This window comes from Crinia signifera, chromosome 19, assembly GCF_055691185.1.
Source record: "Crinia signifera chromosome 19, ASM5569118v1, whole genome shotgun sequence".
Lineage (NCBI taxonomy): Eukaryota > Metazoa > Chordata > Amphibia > Anura > Myobatrachidae > Crinia > Crinia signifera.
Window position 1 is genome coordinate 1,314,216 of NC_139226.1, and position 20,348 is coordinate 1,334,563.

Consider the following 20,348-nt stretch of genomic DNA (forward strand, 5'->3'; position numbering starts at 1 on the left):
TAGCTGGGGGTAGCCTGGGGTATAGCATAGAGATTGGTGCTGGGGGTAGTCTGAGGTATAACAGAGTTCAGTAGCGGGGAGTAGCCAGAGGTATAGCATAGAGTGTGGTAGCTGGTGTAGCCTGAACTGTAGCATAGAGTGCAGTAGCTGGCGTAGCCTGAGGTATAACATGGAGTGCGGTAGCTGGCGTAGCCTGAGGTATAACATGGAGTGCGGTAGCTGGCGTAGCCTGAGGTATAACATGGAGTGCGGTAGCTGGCGTAGCCTGAGGTATAACATGGAGTGCGGTAGCGTGCGTAGCCTGAGATATAACATGGAGTGCGGTAGCTGGGGGTAATAATCTGAGGTATAGCATATAGCGCAGTGCTGGGGGCAGTCTGAGGTATAGCATAGATTTCGGGTGGTAGCTGGGGGTAGCCTGAGGTATACCATAGAGTGCGGTGCTGAGGGAGGCTGGGGTCAGCCTAAGGTATAGCATAGAATGCGGTGCTGGGGGGTAGTCTGGGCTATAACAAATAGGTTTTCCTCACTTTAGCCAGGTCAATTCTTTGTAACATACACTGTAAGTAAGTAAGTTTTATTTATATAGCGCACTTTCTCCAACAGGACTCAAGGCGCTTTACAGACATTAAAAATAATGCACATACTGTAATACAAAGGGTTGTCAAAACGGGCAACAATGGCAGTACAGATATACATCACACATACAGATATGCACTAGATGCATTTTAATGAGGGACATGGACAACATATTTACTGAGCTGTACAGCACCCAGGCAGCCATTCGTCGGCGCCACATGGTGATTGCACCAGCCAGAAGGGTAGATAGGTAAGACAGTACAGATATAGGACACATACAGATATATACTAGATGTACTCAATTGAGCGACACGAACACGGGAACATATATTTACTGAGCTATGCAGCACCCAGGCAGCGGCGCCACATGGTGATTGCACCAGCCAGATAGGTAGCCAGTAACAGTACTGATATATATATATATATATACTAGATGTATCCTGATGGGGAACAGGGGGACAGGGAACATATATTTACTGAGCTATGCAGCACCCAGGCAGCCATTCAGCGGCGCCACGTGGTGATTGCACCAGCCAGATAGGTAGCCAGTAACAGTACTGATATATATATATATATATATATATATATATATATATATATATACTAGATGTATCCTGATGGGGAACATGGACATGGGGGAACATATATTTACTGAGCTATGCAGCACCAAGGCAGCCATTCAGCGGCGCCACATGGTGATTGCACCAGCCAGATGGGTAGACAGGTAAAACAGTACAGATATAGGACACGTACAGATATATGCTAGATGTATCCTGATGGGGGACACGGACATGGAGCACACAGTGTAGGTCGCTGCTGTCAGGCTATGCACAGCAGAGGCGCAACACGCGGTGCGGGATAACAGGAATAAAATTTAAGAGAATACTACAGTGGCATACAAGGCAGTATTAAGACAGTGGTAAGGTCAATAAAATTATATTTCACATGTTTCAGGGAGCAGCAGATGATCTTTGTAGCAATAATGGAGCAAGGTGGTCCAGACGCGCGAGTGGATGATATAGTCAGAAGGGTATACAGAGCAAGTAGGTAGATGAATGCGGTCCTTAGCAGAAGAGTTAGCTGACAGGATAGTCTCCATTGTTCGTCTGATGTTTCCCTTCTGTTTAACTCCTGTATAACTCCAGCTTCGATATAACTATTGTAATATCACTTAGAATCTGATCAGCCTTGGCTATATCAGCCTAGCACTCACTATAAGTAGGGCTGCTATCAGGTGTCCACACAAAAATCACCCCACCCCCACTAGTCTTCCTCCAACAACAAAAGGTCACCAATTAAGTAAGCAAATGGTGAGAGGGCAGTCTATGCAATACAGAATCAGTGATTTCCTGCCTTAATTCAAAGTTTAAAATAAGAAGGGGAAATATGCTGTAGTCAATTACCAATAAATTTCAAAGCTGGGATATACAAATTCAAAGCAATAGGGTTTGTTGGGTGTTGTAGTCAATTACCTGTGGATGATAAGAATTGAAGAGTCATATCAGAGTCCCTTCCAGGTATGAGTATAAGTAGTATTAACTCCTGTATAACTCCAGCTTCGATATAACTATTGTAATATCACTTTGAACTGATCGCTTAGAATCTGATCAGCCTTGGCTATATCAGCCTAGCACTCACTGTGTGGGGTATGCAGTGTAACAGGGGTTTCCCAACACCAGGAACCCGACAGTCAAAACCCCGACATTCTGGGTCCCGATGGCCACCGGCTAGTCTCCCTCGTGGGGGTCCACGACCCCCATAAAGGGAGAAGAGAATAGGTGGCGATCGCAGCTTTGTTGCGCTTGCCCCACTGTCTGAGTCCGGCCAGTTGGGATCCTGACATCGGGCTAATGACTGTCGGGATGCCGACTGTCGGGACCATATACCACACCCGTGCAACAGCACATATGTGTAACATACAGTGTGAGGCTGTGCTGTGTAACAGTACATATGTGTAGTATACAGTGTGCAGTGTAACAGTGCACATGTGTAACATACAGTGTTAATGGTTGTTGTAGCATGTAGAAAACCACACCCGAACACACGTGACAAAGATTCTGAGCAGTGCACACATGTATCATATAAGCGCGTCGAGAGTGAGAGACGTGTGACAGGAGGGAGGGAGACACAGGGAAGTGGTAGCAGCTGTGTGTTTGCAAACAGCGCGGCTGAGCTGTGAAAAGCGGCTGAAAGCAGTAATTGTCTTTAATTAGAGAAGGTTGGAGACTTCCAAAGCTCTGACAAAGCCTCATCCTACACGCCAAGCAGCGCACATTATACCGCGCACACTCTCACAGGTAACCATGTGCTCAGCCTCATCCTACACGCCAAGCAGCGCACATTATACCGCGCACATTCTCACAGGTAACCATGTGCTCAGCTTCATCCTACACGCCAAGCAGCGCACATTATACCGCGCACATTCTCACAGGTAACCATGTGCTCAGCCTCATCCTACACGCCAAGCAGCGCACATTATACCGTGCACATTCTCACAGGTAACCATGTGCTCAGCCTCATCCTACACGCCAAGCAGCGCACATTATACCGCGCACATTCTCACAGGTAACCGTGTGCTCAGCCTCATCCTACACGCCAAGCAGCGCACATTATACCGCGCACATTCTCACAGGTAACCGTGTGCTCAGCCTCATCCTACACGCCAAGCAGCGCACATTATACCGCGCACACTCTCACAGGTAACCATGTGCTCAGCCTCATCCTACACGCCAAGCAGCGCACATTATACCGCGCACATTCTCATAGGTAACCGTGTGCTCAGCCTCATCCTACACGCCAAGCAGCGCACATTATACCGCGCACATTCTCACAGGTAACCATGTGCTCAGCCTCATCCTACACGCCAAGCAGCGCACATTATACCGCGCACATTCTCACAGGTAACCATGTGCTCAGCCTCATCCTACACGCCAAGCAGCGCACATTATACCGCGCACACTCTCACAGGTAACCATGTGCTCAGCCTCATCCTACACGCCAAGCAGCGCACATTATACCGCGCACACTCTCACAGGTAACCATGTGCTCAGCCTCATCCTACACGCCAAGCAGCGCACATTATACCGCGCACACTCACAGGTAACCATGTGCTCAGCCTCATCCTACACGCCAAGCAGCGCACATTATACCGCGCACATTCTCACAGGTAACCATGTGCTCAGCCTCATCCTACACGCCAAGCAGCGCACATTATACTGCGCACACTCTCACAGGTAACCATGTGCTCAGCCTCATCCTACACGCCAAGCAGCGCACATTATACCGCGCACTCTCACAGGTAACCATGTGCTCAGCCTCATCCTACACGCCAAGCAGCGCACATTATACCGCGCACATTCTCACAGGTAACCATGTGCTCAGCTTCATCCTACACGCCAAGCAGTGCACATTATACCGCGCACATTCTCACAGGTAACCGCGTGCTCAACCTCATCCTACACGCCAAGCAGCGCACATTCTCACAGGTAACCGCGTGCTCAGCCTCATCCTACACGCCAAGCAGCGCACATTATACCGCGCACACTCTCACAGGTAACCATGTGCTCAGCCTCATCCTACACGCCAAGCAGCGCACATTATACCACGCACACTCTCACAGGTAACCGTGTGCTCAGCCTCATCCTACACGCCAAGCAGCGCACATTATACCGCGCACATTCTCACAGGTAACCATGTGCTCAACCTCATCCTACACGCCAAGCAGCGCACATTATACCGCGCACATTCTCACAGGTAACCATGTGCTCAACCTCATCCTACACACCAAGCAGCGCACATTATACTGCGCACATTCTCACAGGTAACCATGTGCTCAGCCTCATCCTACACGCCAAGCAGCGCACATTATACCGCGCACATTCTCACAGGTAACCATGTGCTCAGCTTCATCCTACACGCCAAGCAGTGCACATTATACCGCGCACACTCTCACAGGTAACCGCGTGCTCAGCCTCATCCTACAAGCCAAGCAGCGCACATTATACCGCGCACACTCTCACAGGTAACCGTGTGCTCAGCCTCATCCTACAAGCCAAGCAGCGCACATTATACCGCGCACACTCTCACAGGTAACCGTGTGCTCAGCTTCATCCTACACGCCAAGCAGCGCACATTATACCGCGCACACTCTCACAGGTAACCATGTGCTCAACCTCATCCTACACACCAAGCAGCACACATTATACTGCGCACATTCTCACAGGTAACCATGTGCTCAGCTTCATCCTACACGCCAAGCAGTGCACATTATACCGCGCACATTCTCACAGGTAACCGCATGCTCAACCTCATCCTACACGCCAAGCAGCGCACATTCTCACAGGTAACCGCGTGCTCAACCTCATCCTACACGCCAAGCAGCGCACATTATACCGCGCACATTCTCACAGGTAACCATGTGCTCAACCTCATCCTACACACCAAGCAGCGCACATTATACTGCGCACATTCTCACAGGTAACCATGTGCTCAGCCTCATCCTACACGCCAAGCAGCGCACATTATACCGCGCACATTCTCACAGGTAACCATGTGCTCAGCTTCATCCTACACGCCAAGCAGTGCACATTATACCGCGCACACTCTCACAGGTAACCGCGTGCTCAGCCTCATCCTACAAGCCAAGCAGCGCACATTATACCGCGCACACTCTCACAGGTAACCGTGTGCTCAGCCTCATCCTACAAGCCAAGCAGCGCACATTATACCGCGCACACTCTCACAGGTAACCGTGTGCTCAGCTTCATCCTACACGCCAAGCAGCGCACATTATACCGCGCACACTCTCACAGGTAACCATGTGCTCAACCTCATCCTACACACCAAGCAGCACACATTATACTGCGCACATTCTCACAGGTAACCATGTGCTCAGCTTCATCCTACACGCCAAGCAGTGCACATTATACCGCGCACATTCTCACAGGTAACCGCGTGCTCAACCTCATCCTACACGCCAAGCAGCGCACATTCTCACAGGTAACCGCGTGCTCAACCTCATCCTACACGCCAAGCAGCGCACATTATACCGCGCACATTCTCACAGGTAACCATGTGCTCAGCCTCATCCTACACGCCAAGCAGCGCACATTATACCGCGCACATTCTCACAGGTAACCATGTGCTCAGCTTCATCCTACACGCCAAGCAGTGCACATTATACCGCGCACATTCTCACAGGTAACCGCGTGCTCAACCTCATCCTACACGCCAAGCAGCGCACATTCTCACAGGTAACCGCGTGCTCAACCTCATCCTACACGCCAAGCAGCGCACATTATACCGCGCACATTCTCACAGGTAACCATGTGCTCAGCCTCATCCTACACGCCAAGCAGCGCACATTATACCACGCACATTCTCACAGGTAACCATGTGCTCAACCTCATCCTACACGCCAAGCAGCGCACATTATACCGCACACATTCTCACAGGTAACCATGTGCTCAACCTCATCCTACACGCCAAGCAGCGCACATTATACCGCGCACATTCTCACAGGTAACCATGTGCTCAACCTCATCCTACACACCAAGCAGCACACATTATACTGCGCACATTCTCAGAGGAATCCATGTGCTCAGCCTCATCCTACACACCAAGCAGCGCACATTATACCGCGCACACTCTCACAGGTAACCATGTGCTCAACCTCATCCTACACGCCAAGCAGCGCACATTATACCGCGCACACTCACAGGTAACCATGTGCTCAGCCTCATCCTACACGCCAAGCAGCGCACATTATACCACGCACATTCTCACAGGTAACCGTGTGCTCAGCCTCATCCTACAAGCCAAGCAGCGCACATTATACCGCGCACACTCTCACAGGTAACCATGTGCTCAGCCTCATCCTACACGCCAAGCAGCGCACATTATACCGCGCACATTCTCAGAGGTAACCATGTGCTCAGCCTCATCCTACACGCCAAGCAGCGCACATTATACCGCGCACACTCTCACAGGTAACCATGTGCTCAACCTCATCCTACACGCCAAGCAGCGCACATTATACCGCGCACACTCTCACAGGTAACCATGTGCTCAACCTCATCCTACACGCCAAGCAGCGCACATTATACCGCGCACATTCTCACAGGTAACCATTTACTCAGCCTCATCCTACACACCAAGCAGCGCACATTATACCGCGCACACTCACAGGTAACCATGTGCTCAGCCTCATCCTACACGCCAAGCAGCGCACATTATACCGCGCACATTCTCACAGGTAACCATGTGCTCAACCTCATCCTACACGCCAAGCAGCGCACATTATACCGCGCACACTCTCACAGGTAACCATGTGCTCAACCTCATCCTACACGCCAAGCAGCGCACATTATACCGCGCACACTCTCACAGGTAACCATGTGCTCAACCTCATCCTACACGCCAAGCAGCGCACATTATACCGCGCACATTCTCACAGGTAACCATTTACTCAGCCTCATCCTACACACCAAGCAGCGCACATTATACCGCGCACACTCACAGGTAACCATGTGCTCAGCCTCATCCTACACGCCAAGCAGCGCACATTATACCACGCACACTCTCACAGGTAACCATGTGCTCAGCCTCATCCTACACGCCAAGCAGCGCACATTATACCGCGCACACTCTCACAGGTAACCGTGTGCTCAGCTTCATCCTACACGCCAAGCAGCGCACATTATACCGCGCACACTCTCACAGGTAACCATGTGCTCAGCCTCATCCTACACGCCACGCAACACATATTATGCAGCACACATTCCCAGAGGTAACTGTGTGCTCAGCTTTATACTACACGCCAAGCAGCGCACATTATACCGCTAACATTCTCATCTGTGAGGGGATGTGTGGCGAGTTTGGTGCCCGGGGGTGGGTGGCGAGTTGTACCGTAGCTGGACCACAGTGATTACACCTGGATATAATATAGGGGAGATGACGGTTCCACGTGAGCCTTTCCCTCGTACAGGTGATAGGAGAAATCACTGACTGGCGGAACGCGTGAAGGCGAGCCGCAGTGATTACCCCGGGATATAATATAATATAGGGGAGATGACGGTTACACCTGAGCCTTTCCCTCGTACAGGTGATATTACTGATAATCACTGACTGGCGGAACGCGTGTAGGTGAGCCGCAGTGATTACATGGATATAATATAATATAGGGGAGATGACGGTTACACATGAGCCTTTCCCTCATACAGGTGATATTACTGATAATCACTGACTGGCGGAACGCGTGTAGTTGAGCCGCAGTGATTACACCGGGATATAATATAATATAGAAGAGATGACGGTTACACCAGAGCCTTTCCCTCGTACAGGTGATATTACTGATAATCACTGACTGGCGGAACGCGTGTAGCTTTGCCGCAGGGATTACATGGATAAAATATAGGGGAGATGACGGTTACACGGGATATAATATAATATAGGGGAGATGAGGGTTACACATGAGCCTTTCCCTCGTACGGGAGATATTACGGATAATCAATGACTGGCGGAACGCGTGTAGCTGAGCCACAGCGATTACACTGGGATATAATATAATATAGGGGAGATGACGGTTCCACATGAGGCTTTCCCTCGTACAGGTGATAGGAGTGATAATCACTGACTGGCAGAACGCGTGTAGCTGAGCCACAGCGATTACATGGATACAATATAATATAGGGGAGATGACGGTTACACGGGATATAATATAATATAGGGGAGATGAGGGTTACACATGAGCCTTTCCCTCGTACGGGAGATATTACGGATAATCAATGACTGGCGGAACGCGTGTAGCTGAGCCGCAGTGATTACACTGGGATATAATATAATATAGGGGAGATGACGGTTCCACATGAGGCTTTCCCTCGTACAGGTGATAGGAGTGATAATCACTGACTGGCGGAACGCGTGTAGCTGAGCCACAGCGATTACATGGATACAATATAATATAGGGGAGATGACGGTTACATGGATACAATATAATATAGGGGAGATGACGGTTACACCTGAGCCTTTCCCTCATACAGGTGATATTACTGATAATCACTGACTGGCGGAACGCGTGTAGCTGAGCCGCAGTGAGTACACCGGGATATAATATAATATAGGGGAGATGACGGTTACACCGGAGCCTTTCCCTCATACAGGAGATATTACTGATAATCACTGACTGGCGGAACGCATGTAGCTGAGCCGCAGCGATTACACCGGGATATAATATAATATAGGGGAGATGACGGTTACACCGGAGCCTTTCCCTCATACAGGAGATATTACTGATAATCACTGACTGGTGGAACGCGTGTAGTTGAGCCGCAGTGATTACACCGGGATATAATATAATATAGGGGAGATGACGGGTACACCTGAGCCTTTCCCTCGTATGGGAGATATTACTGATAATCACTGACTGGCGGAACGCGTGTAGGTGAGCCGCAGTGATTACATGGATATAATATAATATAGGGGAGATGACGGTTACACATGAGCCTTTCCCTCATACAGGTGATATTACTGATAATCACTGACTGGCGGAACGCGTGTAGTTGAGCCGCAGTGATTACACCGGGATATAATATAATATAGAAGAGATGACGGTTACACCAGAGCCTTTCCCTCGTACAGGTGATATTACTGATAATCACTGACTGGCGGAACGCGTGTAGCTTTGCCGCAGGGATTACATGGATAAAATATAGGGGAGATGACGGTTACACGGGATATAATATAATATAGGGGAGATGAGGGTTACACATGAGCCTTTCCCTCGTACGGGAGATATTACGGATAATCAATGACTGGCGGAACGCGTGTAGCTGAGCCACAGCGATTACACTGGGATATAATATAATATAGGGGAGATGACGGTTCCACATGAGGCTTTCCCTCGTACAGGTGATAGGAGTGATAATCACTGACTGGCAGAACGCGTGTAGCTGAGCCACAGCGATTACATGGATACAATATAATATAGGGGAGATGACGGTTACACGGGATATAATATAATATAGGGGAGATGAGGGTTACACATGAGCCTTTCCCTCGTACGGGAGATATTACGGATAATCAATGACTGGCGGAACGCGTGTAGCTGAGCCGCAGTGATTACACTGGGATATAATATAATATAGGGGAGATGACGGTTCCACATGAGGCTTTCCCTCGTACAGGTGATAGGAGTGATAATCACTGACTGGCGGAACGCGTGTAGCTGAGCCACAGCGATTACATGGATACAATATAATATAGGGGAGATGACGGTTACATGGATACAATATAATATAGGGGAGATGACGGTTACACCTGAGCCTTTCCCTCATACAGGTGAAATTACTGATAATCACTGACTGGCGGAACGCGTGTAGCTGAGCCGCAGTGAGTACACCGGGATATAATATAATATAGGGGAGATGACGGTTACACCGGAGCCTTTCCCTCATACAGGAGATATTACTGATAATCACTGACTGGCGGAACGCATGTAGCTGAGCCGCAGCGATTACACCGGGATATAATATAATATAGGGGAGATGACGGTTACACCGGAGCCTTTCCCTCATACAGGAGATATTACTGATAATCACTGACTGGTGGAACGCGTGTAGTTGAGCCGCAGTGATTACACCGGGATATAATATAATATAGGGGAGATGACGGGTACACCTGAGCCTTTCCCTCGTATGGGAGATATTACTGATAATCACTGACTGGCGGAACGCGTGCAGCAGAGCCGCAGTGATTACACCGGGATATAATATAATATAGGGGAGATGACGGTTACACCTGAGCCTTTCCCTTGTACGGGAGATATTACTGATAATCACTGACTGGCAGAACACGTGTAGCTGAGCCGCAGCGATTACACCGGGATATAATATAATATAGGGGAGATGACGGTTCCACATGAGCCTTTCCCTCGTATGGGAGATATTACTGATAATCACTGACTGGCGGAACGCGTGTAGCTGAGCCGCAGTGAGTACACCGGGATATAATATAATATAGGGGAGATGACGGTTACACCGGAGCCTTTCCCTCATACAGGAGATATTACTGATAATCACTGACTGGCGGAACGCATGTAGCTGAGCCGCAGCGATTACACCGGGATATAATATAATATAGGGGAGATGACGGTTACACCGGAGCCTTTCCCTCATACAGGAGATATTACTGATAATCACTGACTGGTGGAACGCGTGTAGTTGAGCCGCAGTGATTACACCGGGATATAATATAATATAGGGGAGATGACGGGTACACCTGAGCCTTTCCCTCGTATGGGAGATATTACTGATAATCACTGACTGGCGGAACGCGTGCAGCAGAGCCGCAGTGATTACACCGGGATATAATATAATATAGGGGAGATGACGGTTACACCTGAGCCTTTCCCTTGTACGGGAGATATTACTGATAATCACTGACTGGCAGAACACGTGTAGCTGAGCCGCAGCGATTACACCGGGATATAATATAATATAGGGGAGATGACGGTTCCACATGAGCCTTTCCCTCGTATGGGAGATATTACTGATAATCACTGACTGGCGGAACGCGTGCAGCTGAGCCGCAGTGATTACACCGGGATATAATATAATATAGGGGAGATGGCGGTTACACCTGAGCCTTTCCCTCGTACGGGAGATATTACTGATAATCACTGACTGGCGGAACGCGTGAAGGCGAGCCGCAGTGATTACCCCGGGATATAATATAATATAGGGGAGATGACGGTTACACCTGAGCCTTTCCCTCGTATGGGAGATATTACTGATAATCACTGACTGCCGGAACGCGTGTAGGTGAGCCGCAGTGATTACACCGGGATATAATATAATATAGGGGAGATGACGGTTACACCTGAGCCTTTCCCTCGTACGGGAGATATTACTGATAATCACTGACTGGCGGAACGCGTGTAGCTGACCCGCAGCGATTACACCGGGATATAATATAATATAGGGGAGATGACGGTTCCACGCGAGCCTTTCCCTCATACAGGTGATAGGAGTGATAATCACTGACTGGCGGAACGCGTGTAGCTGAGCCGCAGCGATTACACCAGGATATAATATAATCTAGGGGAGATGACGGTTACACCAGAGCCTTTCCCTCGTACGGGAGATATTACTGATAATCACTGACTGGCGGAACGCGTGTAGCTGAGCCGCAGCGATTACACCAGGATATAATATAATCTAGGGGAGATGACGGTTACACCAGAGCCTTTCCCTCGTACGGGAGATATTACTGATAATCACTGACTGGTGGAACGCGTGTAGGTGAGCCACAGTGATTACACCGGGATATAATATAATATAGGGGAGATGACGGTTCCACATGAGCCATTCCCTCGTACAGGTGATATTGATAATCACTGACTGGCGGAACCGCGTGTAGATGAGCCACAGTGATTACACCGGGATATAATATAATATAGGTGAGATGACCGTTCCACATGAGCCATTCCCTCGTACAAGTGATAGGAATGATGATCACTGACTGGCGGAACGCGTGTAGCTGAGCCGCAGCGATTACACCAGGATATAATATAATCTAGGGGAGATGACGGTTACACCAGAGCCTTTCCCTCGTACGGGAGATATTACTGATAATCACTGACTGGTGGAACGCGTGTAGGTGAGCCACAGTGATTACACCGGGATATAATATAATATAGGGGAGATGACGGTTCCACATGAGCCATTCCCTCGTACAAGTGATAGGAATGATGATCACTGACTGGCGGAATGCGTCTAGCTGAGCCGCAACGATTACACCGGGATATAATATAATAATATATTATAATATTGGGGAGATGGCAGCAATCATGATGCTGTTACCAATGTACAAACTCCCCTTAGCGATGTGATGTCTGTGCGCTCAATGGCGGCCATGGTCACACTGTCGTGCCCTAACTACCGCCTTGTGGCTTGTTACTTGGAATGACCACCGTCCTCAGGGATTCCTTTTATACACTGGAAGAGGATTTGGGGCGCATTCCTGCGGGGAACATGGCGAAGGGTCTCATTTGCTGCAGACCCTGATCAGAGGGCGATGGATTGTGCGATCTCTGTAGTATGGTAGGTAATGACTTATAACCCAGTGCGGCCCAGACACACCCAGCGACTGGGGTCCAGGATGCACCACGAGATCCAAGCGAACAGCAAAACAGTTCCAGGAAATGTTTGGAGGGGCCGAGATCTGGGAGGGTCGGGGGGGTCTGTTCAGTATCTGTGCTGTCTGTTCTGCAGCCACAGATTCCTCCAACCTACAAATACTTTCCCTTTTTTAACCAATTTAAAAAAAAGCTTTTAAGCCCCCGTGTGATTGATATCGTGTCCTCGGCGGTCTCTTCCCAGAGTGAGACCAGAAATAATCACCCGAAGTGTAAAAAGCACAGAGAGGAACAATAATACAGGGCTCATTCCACTCAGCTCACTGTGAATGTACATTATATTACAGGCCACTGAGCACAACTGGGGGGCTCGGGGGTCCCCAGTAACTAGCTTCCCTACCAACACAGCATGGCCCAGCCCCCCCCCCCCCCCCCCCCATGTTAGTTTCTCCCTAACTTACAGTATTTATGGAACTGTGTCTACAGCCCAGCCTGGAGCCCAACTCAAACCCAAGGCGAGGGAGAGTGTGGCACATACGACTGGTTGAGGAAGAGAGAGGCGCAGAGGGTGGGGGGAGAGAGGCACAGAGGGCGGGGGATGGAGGAAGAGATGCAAATAGGGTGAGGGATAGAGATGGGCACAGAGGGTGGGGTGAGGGATAGAGATGGGCACAGAGGGCGGGGTGAGGGATAGAGATGGGCACAGAGGGCGGGGGATGGAGGAAGAGAGGCATATAGGGCAGGGGATAGAGAGAGGCACATTGGGCGTAGGGGACAGAGTGAGAGAGGCACATAGGGTGAGGGAGAGAGAGAGGTACAGAGAGCAGGGTGAGGGATAGAGAGAGGCACAGAGGGCGGGCTAAGGGAGAGAGAGAGAGGTACAGAGGGCGAAGTGAGGGAGAGAGAGAGGTACAGAGGGCGGAGTGAGAGAGGTACAGAGGGTGAGGGAGAGAGAGAGGTACAGAGGGCAGGGTGAGGGATAGAGAGAGGCACAGAGGGCGGGCTAAGGGAGAGAGAGAGAGGTACAGAGGGCGAAGTGAGGGAGAGAGAGAGGTACAGAGGGCGGAGTGAGAGAGGTACAGAGGGTGAGGGAGAGAGAGAGGTACAGAGGGCAGGGTGAGGGATAGAGAGAGGCACAGAGGGCGGGGTGGGGGAGAGAGAGAGGTACAGAGGGCGGAGTGAGAGAGGCACAGAGGGCGGGGTGAGGGAGAGAGAGGTACAGAGGGTGAGGGAGAGAGAGAGGTACAGAGGGCAGGGTGAGGGATAGAGAGAGGCACAGAGGGCGGGCTAAGGGAGAGAGAGAGAGGTACAGAGGGCGAAGTGAGGGAGAGAGAGAGGTACAGAGGGCGGAGTGAGAGAGGTACAGAGGGTGAGGGAGAGAGAGAGGTACAGAGGGCAGGGTGAGGGATAGAGAGAGGCACAGAGGGCGGGGTGGGGGAGAGAGAGAGGTACAGAGGGCGGAGTGAGAGAGGCACAGAGGGCGGGGTGAGGGAGAGAGAGGTACAGAGGGCAGAGTGAGGGAGAGAGAGCACAGAGGGCGGGGTGGGGGATAGAGAGAGAGCACAGAGGGCGGGGTGAGGGATAGAAAGGGACACAGAGGGTGGGGTGAGGGAGAGAGGGGCACAGAGGGCGGAGTGAGAGAGAGAGAGGCACAGAGGGCGGAGTGAGGGAGAGAAAGGGACACAGAGGGCGGAGTGAGAGAGAGAGAGGCACAGAGGGCGGAGTGAGGGAGAGAAGTACAGATGGCGGAGTGAGAGAGAGAGAGGCACAGAGGGCGGAGTGAGGGAGAGAGGTACAGAGGGCGGGGTGAGGGAGAGAGAGAGAGCACAGAGGGCGGAGTGAGGGAGAGAGGTACAGAGGGCGGGGTGAGGGAGAGAGAGAGAGCACAGAGGGCGGAGTGAGGGAGAGAGGTACAGAGGGCGGGGTGAGGGAGAGAGAGAGAGCACAGAGGGCGGAGTGAGGGATAGAGAGAGGCACAGAGGGCGGTTTGAGGGATAGAGAGAGGCACAGAGGGTGGGGTGGGGGATAGAGAGATGCACAGAGGGTGGGGTGAGGGGGAGAGAGAGGGCGGGGTGGGGGATAGAGAGGGACACAGAGGGTGGGGTGAGAGAGAGGCACAGAGGGCGGGGGAGGGAGACAGAGGCGCACATAGGTATATGCAGTGAGGCCGGCACCAATGTTGGTGATGTCATATACTTCTATGTGATGAAGTCATTACTGGTCTATTGCCTGGAGCAGCTGCTTCCCGCAGATAGATGCATGCGCTCTGTGAATTGCGCACATGAAGATGGGGATGAGGGGGATGGTCTGTGCCTCCTGTGCCCAGCCAATCAGCTCCTAGCTGCCATGTTCCAGGCTGTGGGGCATATATACTAAGCCTGGGAGAGCGATAATGTCTCCTAGCTGCCATGTAACAGGCTGTGGGGCATATATACTAAGCCTGGGAGAGCGATAATGTCTCCTAGCTGCCATGTTCCAGGCTGTGGGGCATATATACTAAGCCTGGGAGAGCGATAATGTCTCCTAGCTGCCATGTTACAGGCTGTGGGGCATATATACTAAGCCTCGGAGAGCGATAATGTCTCCTAGCTGCCATGTTACAGGCTGTGGGGCATATATACTAAGCCTGGGAGAGCGATAATGTCTCCTAGCTGCCATGTTACAGGCTGTGGGGCATATATACTAAGCCTGGGAGAGCGATAATGTCTCCTAGCTGCCATGTTACAGGCTGTGGGGCATATATACTAAGCCTGGGAGAGCGATAATGTCTCCTAGCTGCCATGTTACAGGCTGTGGGGCATATATACTAAGCCTGGGAGAGGGATAATGTCTCCTAGCTGCCATGTTACAGGCTGTGGGGCATATATACTAAGCCTGGGAGAGCGATAATGTCTCCTAGCTGCCATGTTACAGGCTGTGGGGCATATATACTAAGCCTGGGAGAGGGATAATGTCTCCTAGTTGCCATGTTACAGGCTGTGGGGCATATATACGAAGCCTGGGAGAGCGATAATGTCTCCTAGCTGCCATGTTACAGGCTGTGGGGCATATATACTAAGCCTGGGAGAGCGATAATGTCTCATAGCTGCCATGTTACAGGCTGTGGGGCATATATACTAAGCCTGGGAGAGCGATAATGTCTCCTAGCTGCCATGTTACAGGCTGTGGGGCATATATACTAAGCCTGGGAGAGCGATAATGTCTCCTAGCTGCCATGTAACAGGCTGTGGGGCATATATACTAAGCCTGGGAGAGCGATAATGTCTCCTAGCTGCCATGTTACAGGCTGTGGGGCATATATACTAAGCCTGGGAGAGCGATAATGTCTCCTAGCTGCCATGTTACAGGCTGTGGGGCATATATACTAAGCCTGGGAGAGCGATAATGTCTCCTAGCTGCCATGTTACAGGCTGTGGGGCATATATACTAAGCCTGGGAGAGCGATAATGTCTCCTAGCTGCCATGTTACAGGCTGTGGGGCATATATACTAAGCCTAGGAGAGCGATAATGTCTCCTAGCTGCCATGTTACAGGCTGTGGGGCATATATACTAAGCCTGGGAGAGCGATAATGTCTCCTAGCTGCCATGTTACAGGCTGTGGGGCATATATACTAAGCCTGGGAGAGGGATAATGTCTCCTAGCTGCCATGTTACAGGCTGTGGGGCATATATACTAAGCCTGGGAGAGCGATAATGTCTCCTAGCTGCCATGTTCCAGGCTGTGGGGCATAAATACTAAGCCTGGGAGAGGGATAATGTCTCCTAGCTGCCATGTTACAGGCTGTGGGGCATATATACTAAGCCTGGGAGAGCGATAATGTCTCCTAGCTGCCATGTTACAGGCTGTGGGGCATATATACTAAGCCTGGGAGAGGGATAATGTCTCCTAGCTGCCATGTTCCAGGCTGTGGGGCATATATACTAAGCCTGGGAGAGCGATAATGTCTCCTAGCTGCCATGTTACAGGCTGTGGGGCATATATACTAAGCATGGGAGAGAGATAATGTCTCCTAGCTGCCATGTTACAGGCTGTGGGGCATACATACTAAGCCTGGGAGAGGGATAATGTCTCCTAGCTGCCATGTTACAGGCTGTGGGGCATATATACTAAGCCTGGGAGAAAGATAATGTCTCCTAGCTGCCATGTTACAGGCTGTGGGGCATATATACTAAGCCTGGGAGAGGGATAATGTCTCCTAACTGCCATGTTACAGGCTGTGGGGCATATATACTAAGCCTGGGAGAGAGATAATGTCACCTAGCTGCCATGTTACAGGCTGTGGGGCATATATACTAAGCCTGGGAGAGCGATAATGTCTCCTAGCTGCCATGTTACAGGCTGTGGGGCATATATACTAAGCCTGGGAGAGGGATAATGTCTCCTAGCTGCCATGTTCCAGGCTGTGGGGCATATATACTAAGCCTGGAAGAGCGATAATGTCTCCTAGCTGCCATGTTACAGGCTGTGGGGCATATATACTAAGCATGGGAGAGAGATAATGTCTCCTAGCTGCCATGTTACAGGCTGTGGGGCATACATACTAAGCCTGGGAGAGGGATAATGTCTCCTAGCTGCCATGTTACAGGCTGTGGGGCATATATACTAAGCCTGGGAGAAAGATAATGTCTCCTAGCTGCCATGTTACAGGCTGTGGGGCATATATACTAAGCCTGGGAGAGGGATAATGTCTCCTAACTGCCATGTTACAGGCTGTGGGGCATATATACTAAGCCTGGGAGAGAGATAATGTCACCTAGCTGCCATGTTACAGGCTGTGGGGCATATATACTAAGCCTGGGAGAGCGATAATGTCTCCTAGCTGCCATGTTACAGGCTGTGGGGCATATATACTAAGCCTGGGAGAGCGATAATGTCTCCTAGCTGCCATGTTACAGGCTGTGGGGCATATATACTAAGCCTGGGAGAGCGATAATGTCTCCTAACTGCCATGTTACAGGCTGTGGGGCAAAAATACTAAGCCTGGGAGAGCGATAATGTCTCCTAGCTGCCATGTTACAGGCTGTGGGGCATATATACTAAGCCTGGGAGAGCGATAATGTCTCCTAGCTGCCATGTTACAGGCTGTGGGGCATATATACTAAGCCTGGGAGAGGGATAATGTCTCCTAGCTGCCATGTAACAGGCTGTGGGGCATATATACTAAGCCTGGGAGAGCGATAATGTCTCCTAGCTGCCATGTTCCAGGCTGTGGGGCATATATACTAAGCCTGGGAGAGGGATAATGTCTCCTAACTGCCATGTTCCAGGCTGTGGGGCATATATACTAAGCCTGGGAGAGCGATAATGTCTCCTAGCTGCCATGTTACAGGCTGTGGGGCATATATACTAAGCCTGGGAGAGCGATAATGTCTCCTAGCTGCCATGTTCCAGGCTGTGGGGCATATATACTAAGCCTGGGAGAGCGATAATGTCTCCTAGCTGCCATGTTACAGGCTGTGGGGCATATATACTAAGCCTGGGAGCGGGATAATGTCTCCTAGCTGCCATGTTACAGGCTGTGGGGCATACATACTAAGCCTGGGAGAGGGATAATGTCTCCTAGCTGCCATGTTACAGGCTGTGGGACATACATACTAAGCCTGGGAGAGCGATAATGTCTCCTAGTTGCCATGGTACAGGCTGTGGGGCATATATACTAAGCCTGGGAGAGAGATAATGTCTCCTAGCTGCCATGTTACAGGCTGTGGGGCATAAATACTAAGCCTGGGAGAGCGATAATGTCTCCTAGCTGCCATGTAACAGTATATATGCCCCACAGCCTAAGCCTGGGAGAGGGATAATGTCTCCTAACTGCCATGTTACAGGCTGTGGGGCATACATACTAAGCCTGGGAGAGCGATAATGTCTCCTAGTTGCCATGGTACAGGCTGTGGGGCATACATACTAAGCCTGGGAGAGGGATAATGTCTCCTAACTGCCATGTTACAGGCTGTGGGGCATACATACTAAGCCTGGGAGAGCGATAATGTCTCCTAGTTGCCATGTTACAGGCTGTGGGGCATATATACTAAGCCTGGGAGAGAGATAATGTCTCCTAGCTGCCATGTTACAGGCTGTGGGGCATATATACTAAGCCTGGGAGAGCGATAATGTCTCCTAGCTGCCATGTAACAGGCTGTGGGGCATATATACTAAGCCTGGGAGAGCGATAATGTCTCCTAGCTGCCATGTAACAGGCTGTGGGGCATATATACTAAGCCTGGGAGAGGGATAATGTCTCCTAGCTGCCATGTTACAGGCTGTGGGGCATACATACTAAGCCTGGGAGAGCGATAATGTCTCCTAGTTGCCATGGTACAGGCTGTGGGGCATATATACTAAGCCTGGGAGAGGGATAATGTCTCCTAACTGCCATGTTACAGGCTGTGGGGCATACATACTAAGCCTGGGAGAGCGATAATGTCTCCTAGTTGCCATGTTACAGGCTGTGGGGCATATATACTAAGCCTGGGAGAGAGATAATGTCTCCTAGCTGCCATGTTACAGGCTGTGGGGCATATATACTAAGCCTGGGAGAGCGATAATGTCTCCTAGCTGCCATGTTACAGGCTGTGGGGCATATATACTAAGCCTGGGAGAAAGATAATGTCTCCTAACTGCCATGTTACAGGCTGTGGGGCATATATACTAAGCCTGGGAGAGCGATAATGTCTCCTAGCTGCCATGTTACAGGCTGTGGGGCATATATACTAAGCCTGGGAGAGCGATAATGTCTTCTAGCTGCCATGTAACAGGCTGTGGGGCATATATACTAAGCCTGGGAGAAAGATAATGTCTCCTAACTGCCATGTTACAGGCTATGGGGCATATATACTAAGCCTGGGAGAGAGATAATGTCTCCTAGCTGCCATGTTACAGGCTGTGGGGCATATATACTAAGCCTGGGAGAGCGATAATGTCACCTAGCTGCCATGTTACAGGCTGTGGGGCATATATACTAAGCCTGGGAGAGCGATAATGTCTCCTAACTGCCATGTTACAGGCTGTGGGGCATATATACTAAGCCTGGGAGAGCGATAATGTCGCCTAGCTGCCATGTTACAGGCTGTGGGGCATATATACTAAGCCTGGGAGAGCGATAATGTCTCCTAGCTGCCATGTTACAGGCTGTGGGGCATATATACTAAGCCTGGGAGAGCGATAATGTCTCTTAGCTGCCATGTTACAGGCTGTGGGGCAAATATACTAAGCCTGGGAGAGGGATAATGTCTCCTAACTGCCATGTTACAGGCTGTGGGGCAAATATACTAAGCCTGGGAGAGCGTTAATGTCTCCTAGCTGCCATGTTACAGGCTGTGGGCCATATATACTAAGCCTGGGAGAGGGATAATGTCTCCTAGCTGCCATGTTACAGGCTGTGGGGCATATATACTAAGCCTGGGAGAGGGATAATGTCTCCTAGCTGCCATGTTACAGGCTGTGGGGCATATATATTAGCCTGGGAGAGCGATAATGTCTCCTAGCTGCCATGTTACAGGCTGTGGGGCATATATACTAAGCCTGGGAGAGCGATAATGTCTCCTAGCTGCCATGTTACAGGCTGTGGGGCATATATACTAAGCCTAGGAGAGCGATAATGTCTCCTAGCTGCCATGTTACAGGCTGTGGGGCAA

The 20,348-nt window shown here is 50.5% G+C and overlaps 1 protein-coding gene across 1 annotated transcript in view; it reads right to left on the reverse strand.

Annotated features, from left to right (window-relative positions):
* Positions 1-2,028: 2,028 nt before the first annotated feature.
* The window catches only part of LOC146041909 (ephrin type-B receptor 2-like), a 121,676-nt gene continuing 103,356 nt past the window's right edge, over positions 2,029-20,348 (reverse strand). The window contains exon 4 of the mRNA XM_083161767.1: positions 2,029-2,051. Coding sequence (XP_083017893.1) covers positions 2,044-2,051 — 8 coding nt within the window. The 3' untranslated portion in view covers positions 2,029-2,043. The remainder of the gene's footprint in view (positions 2,052-20,348) is intronic.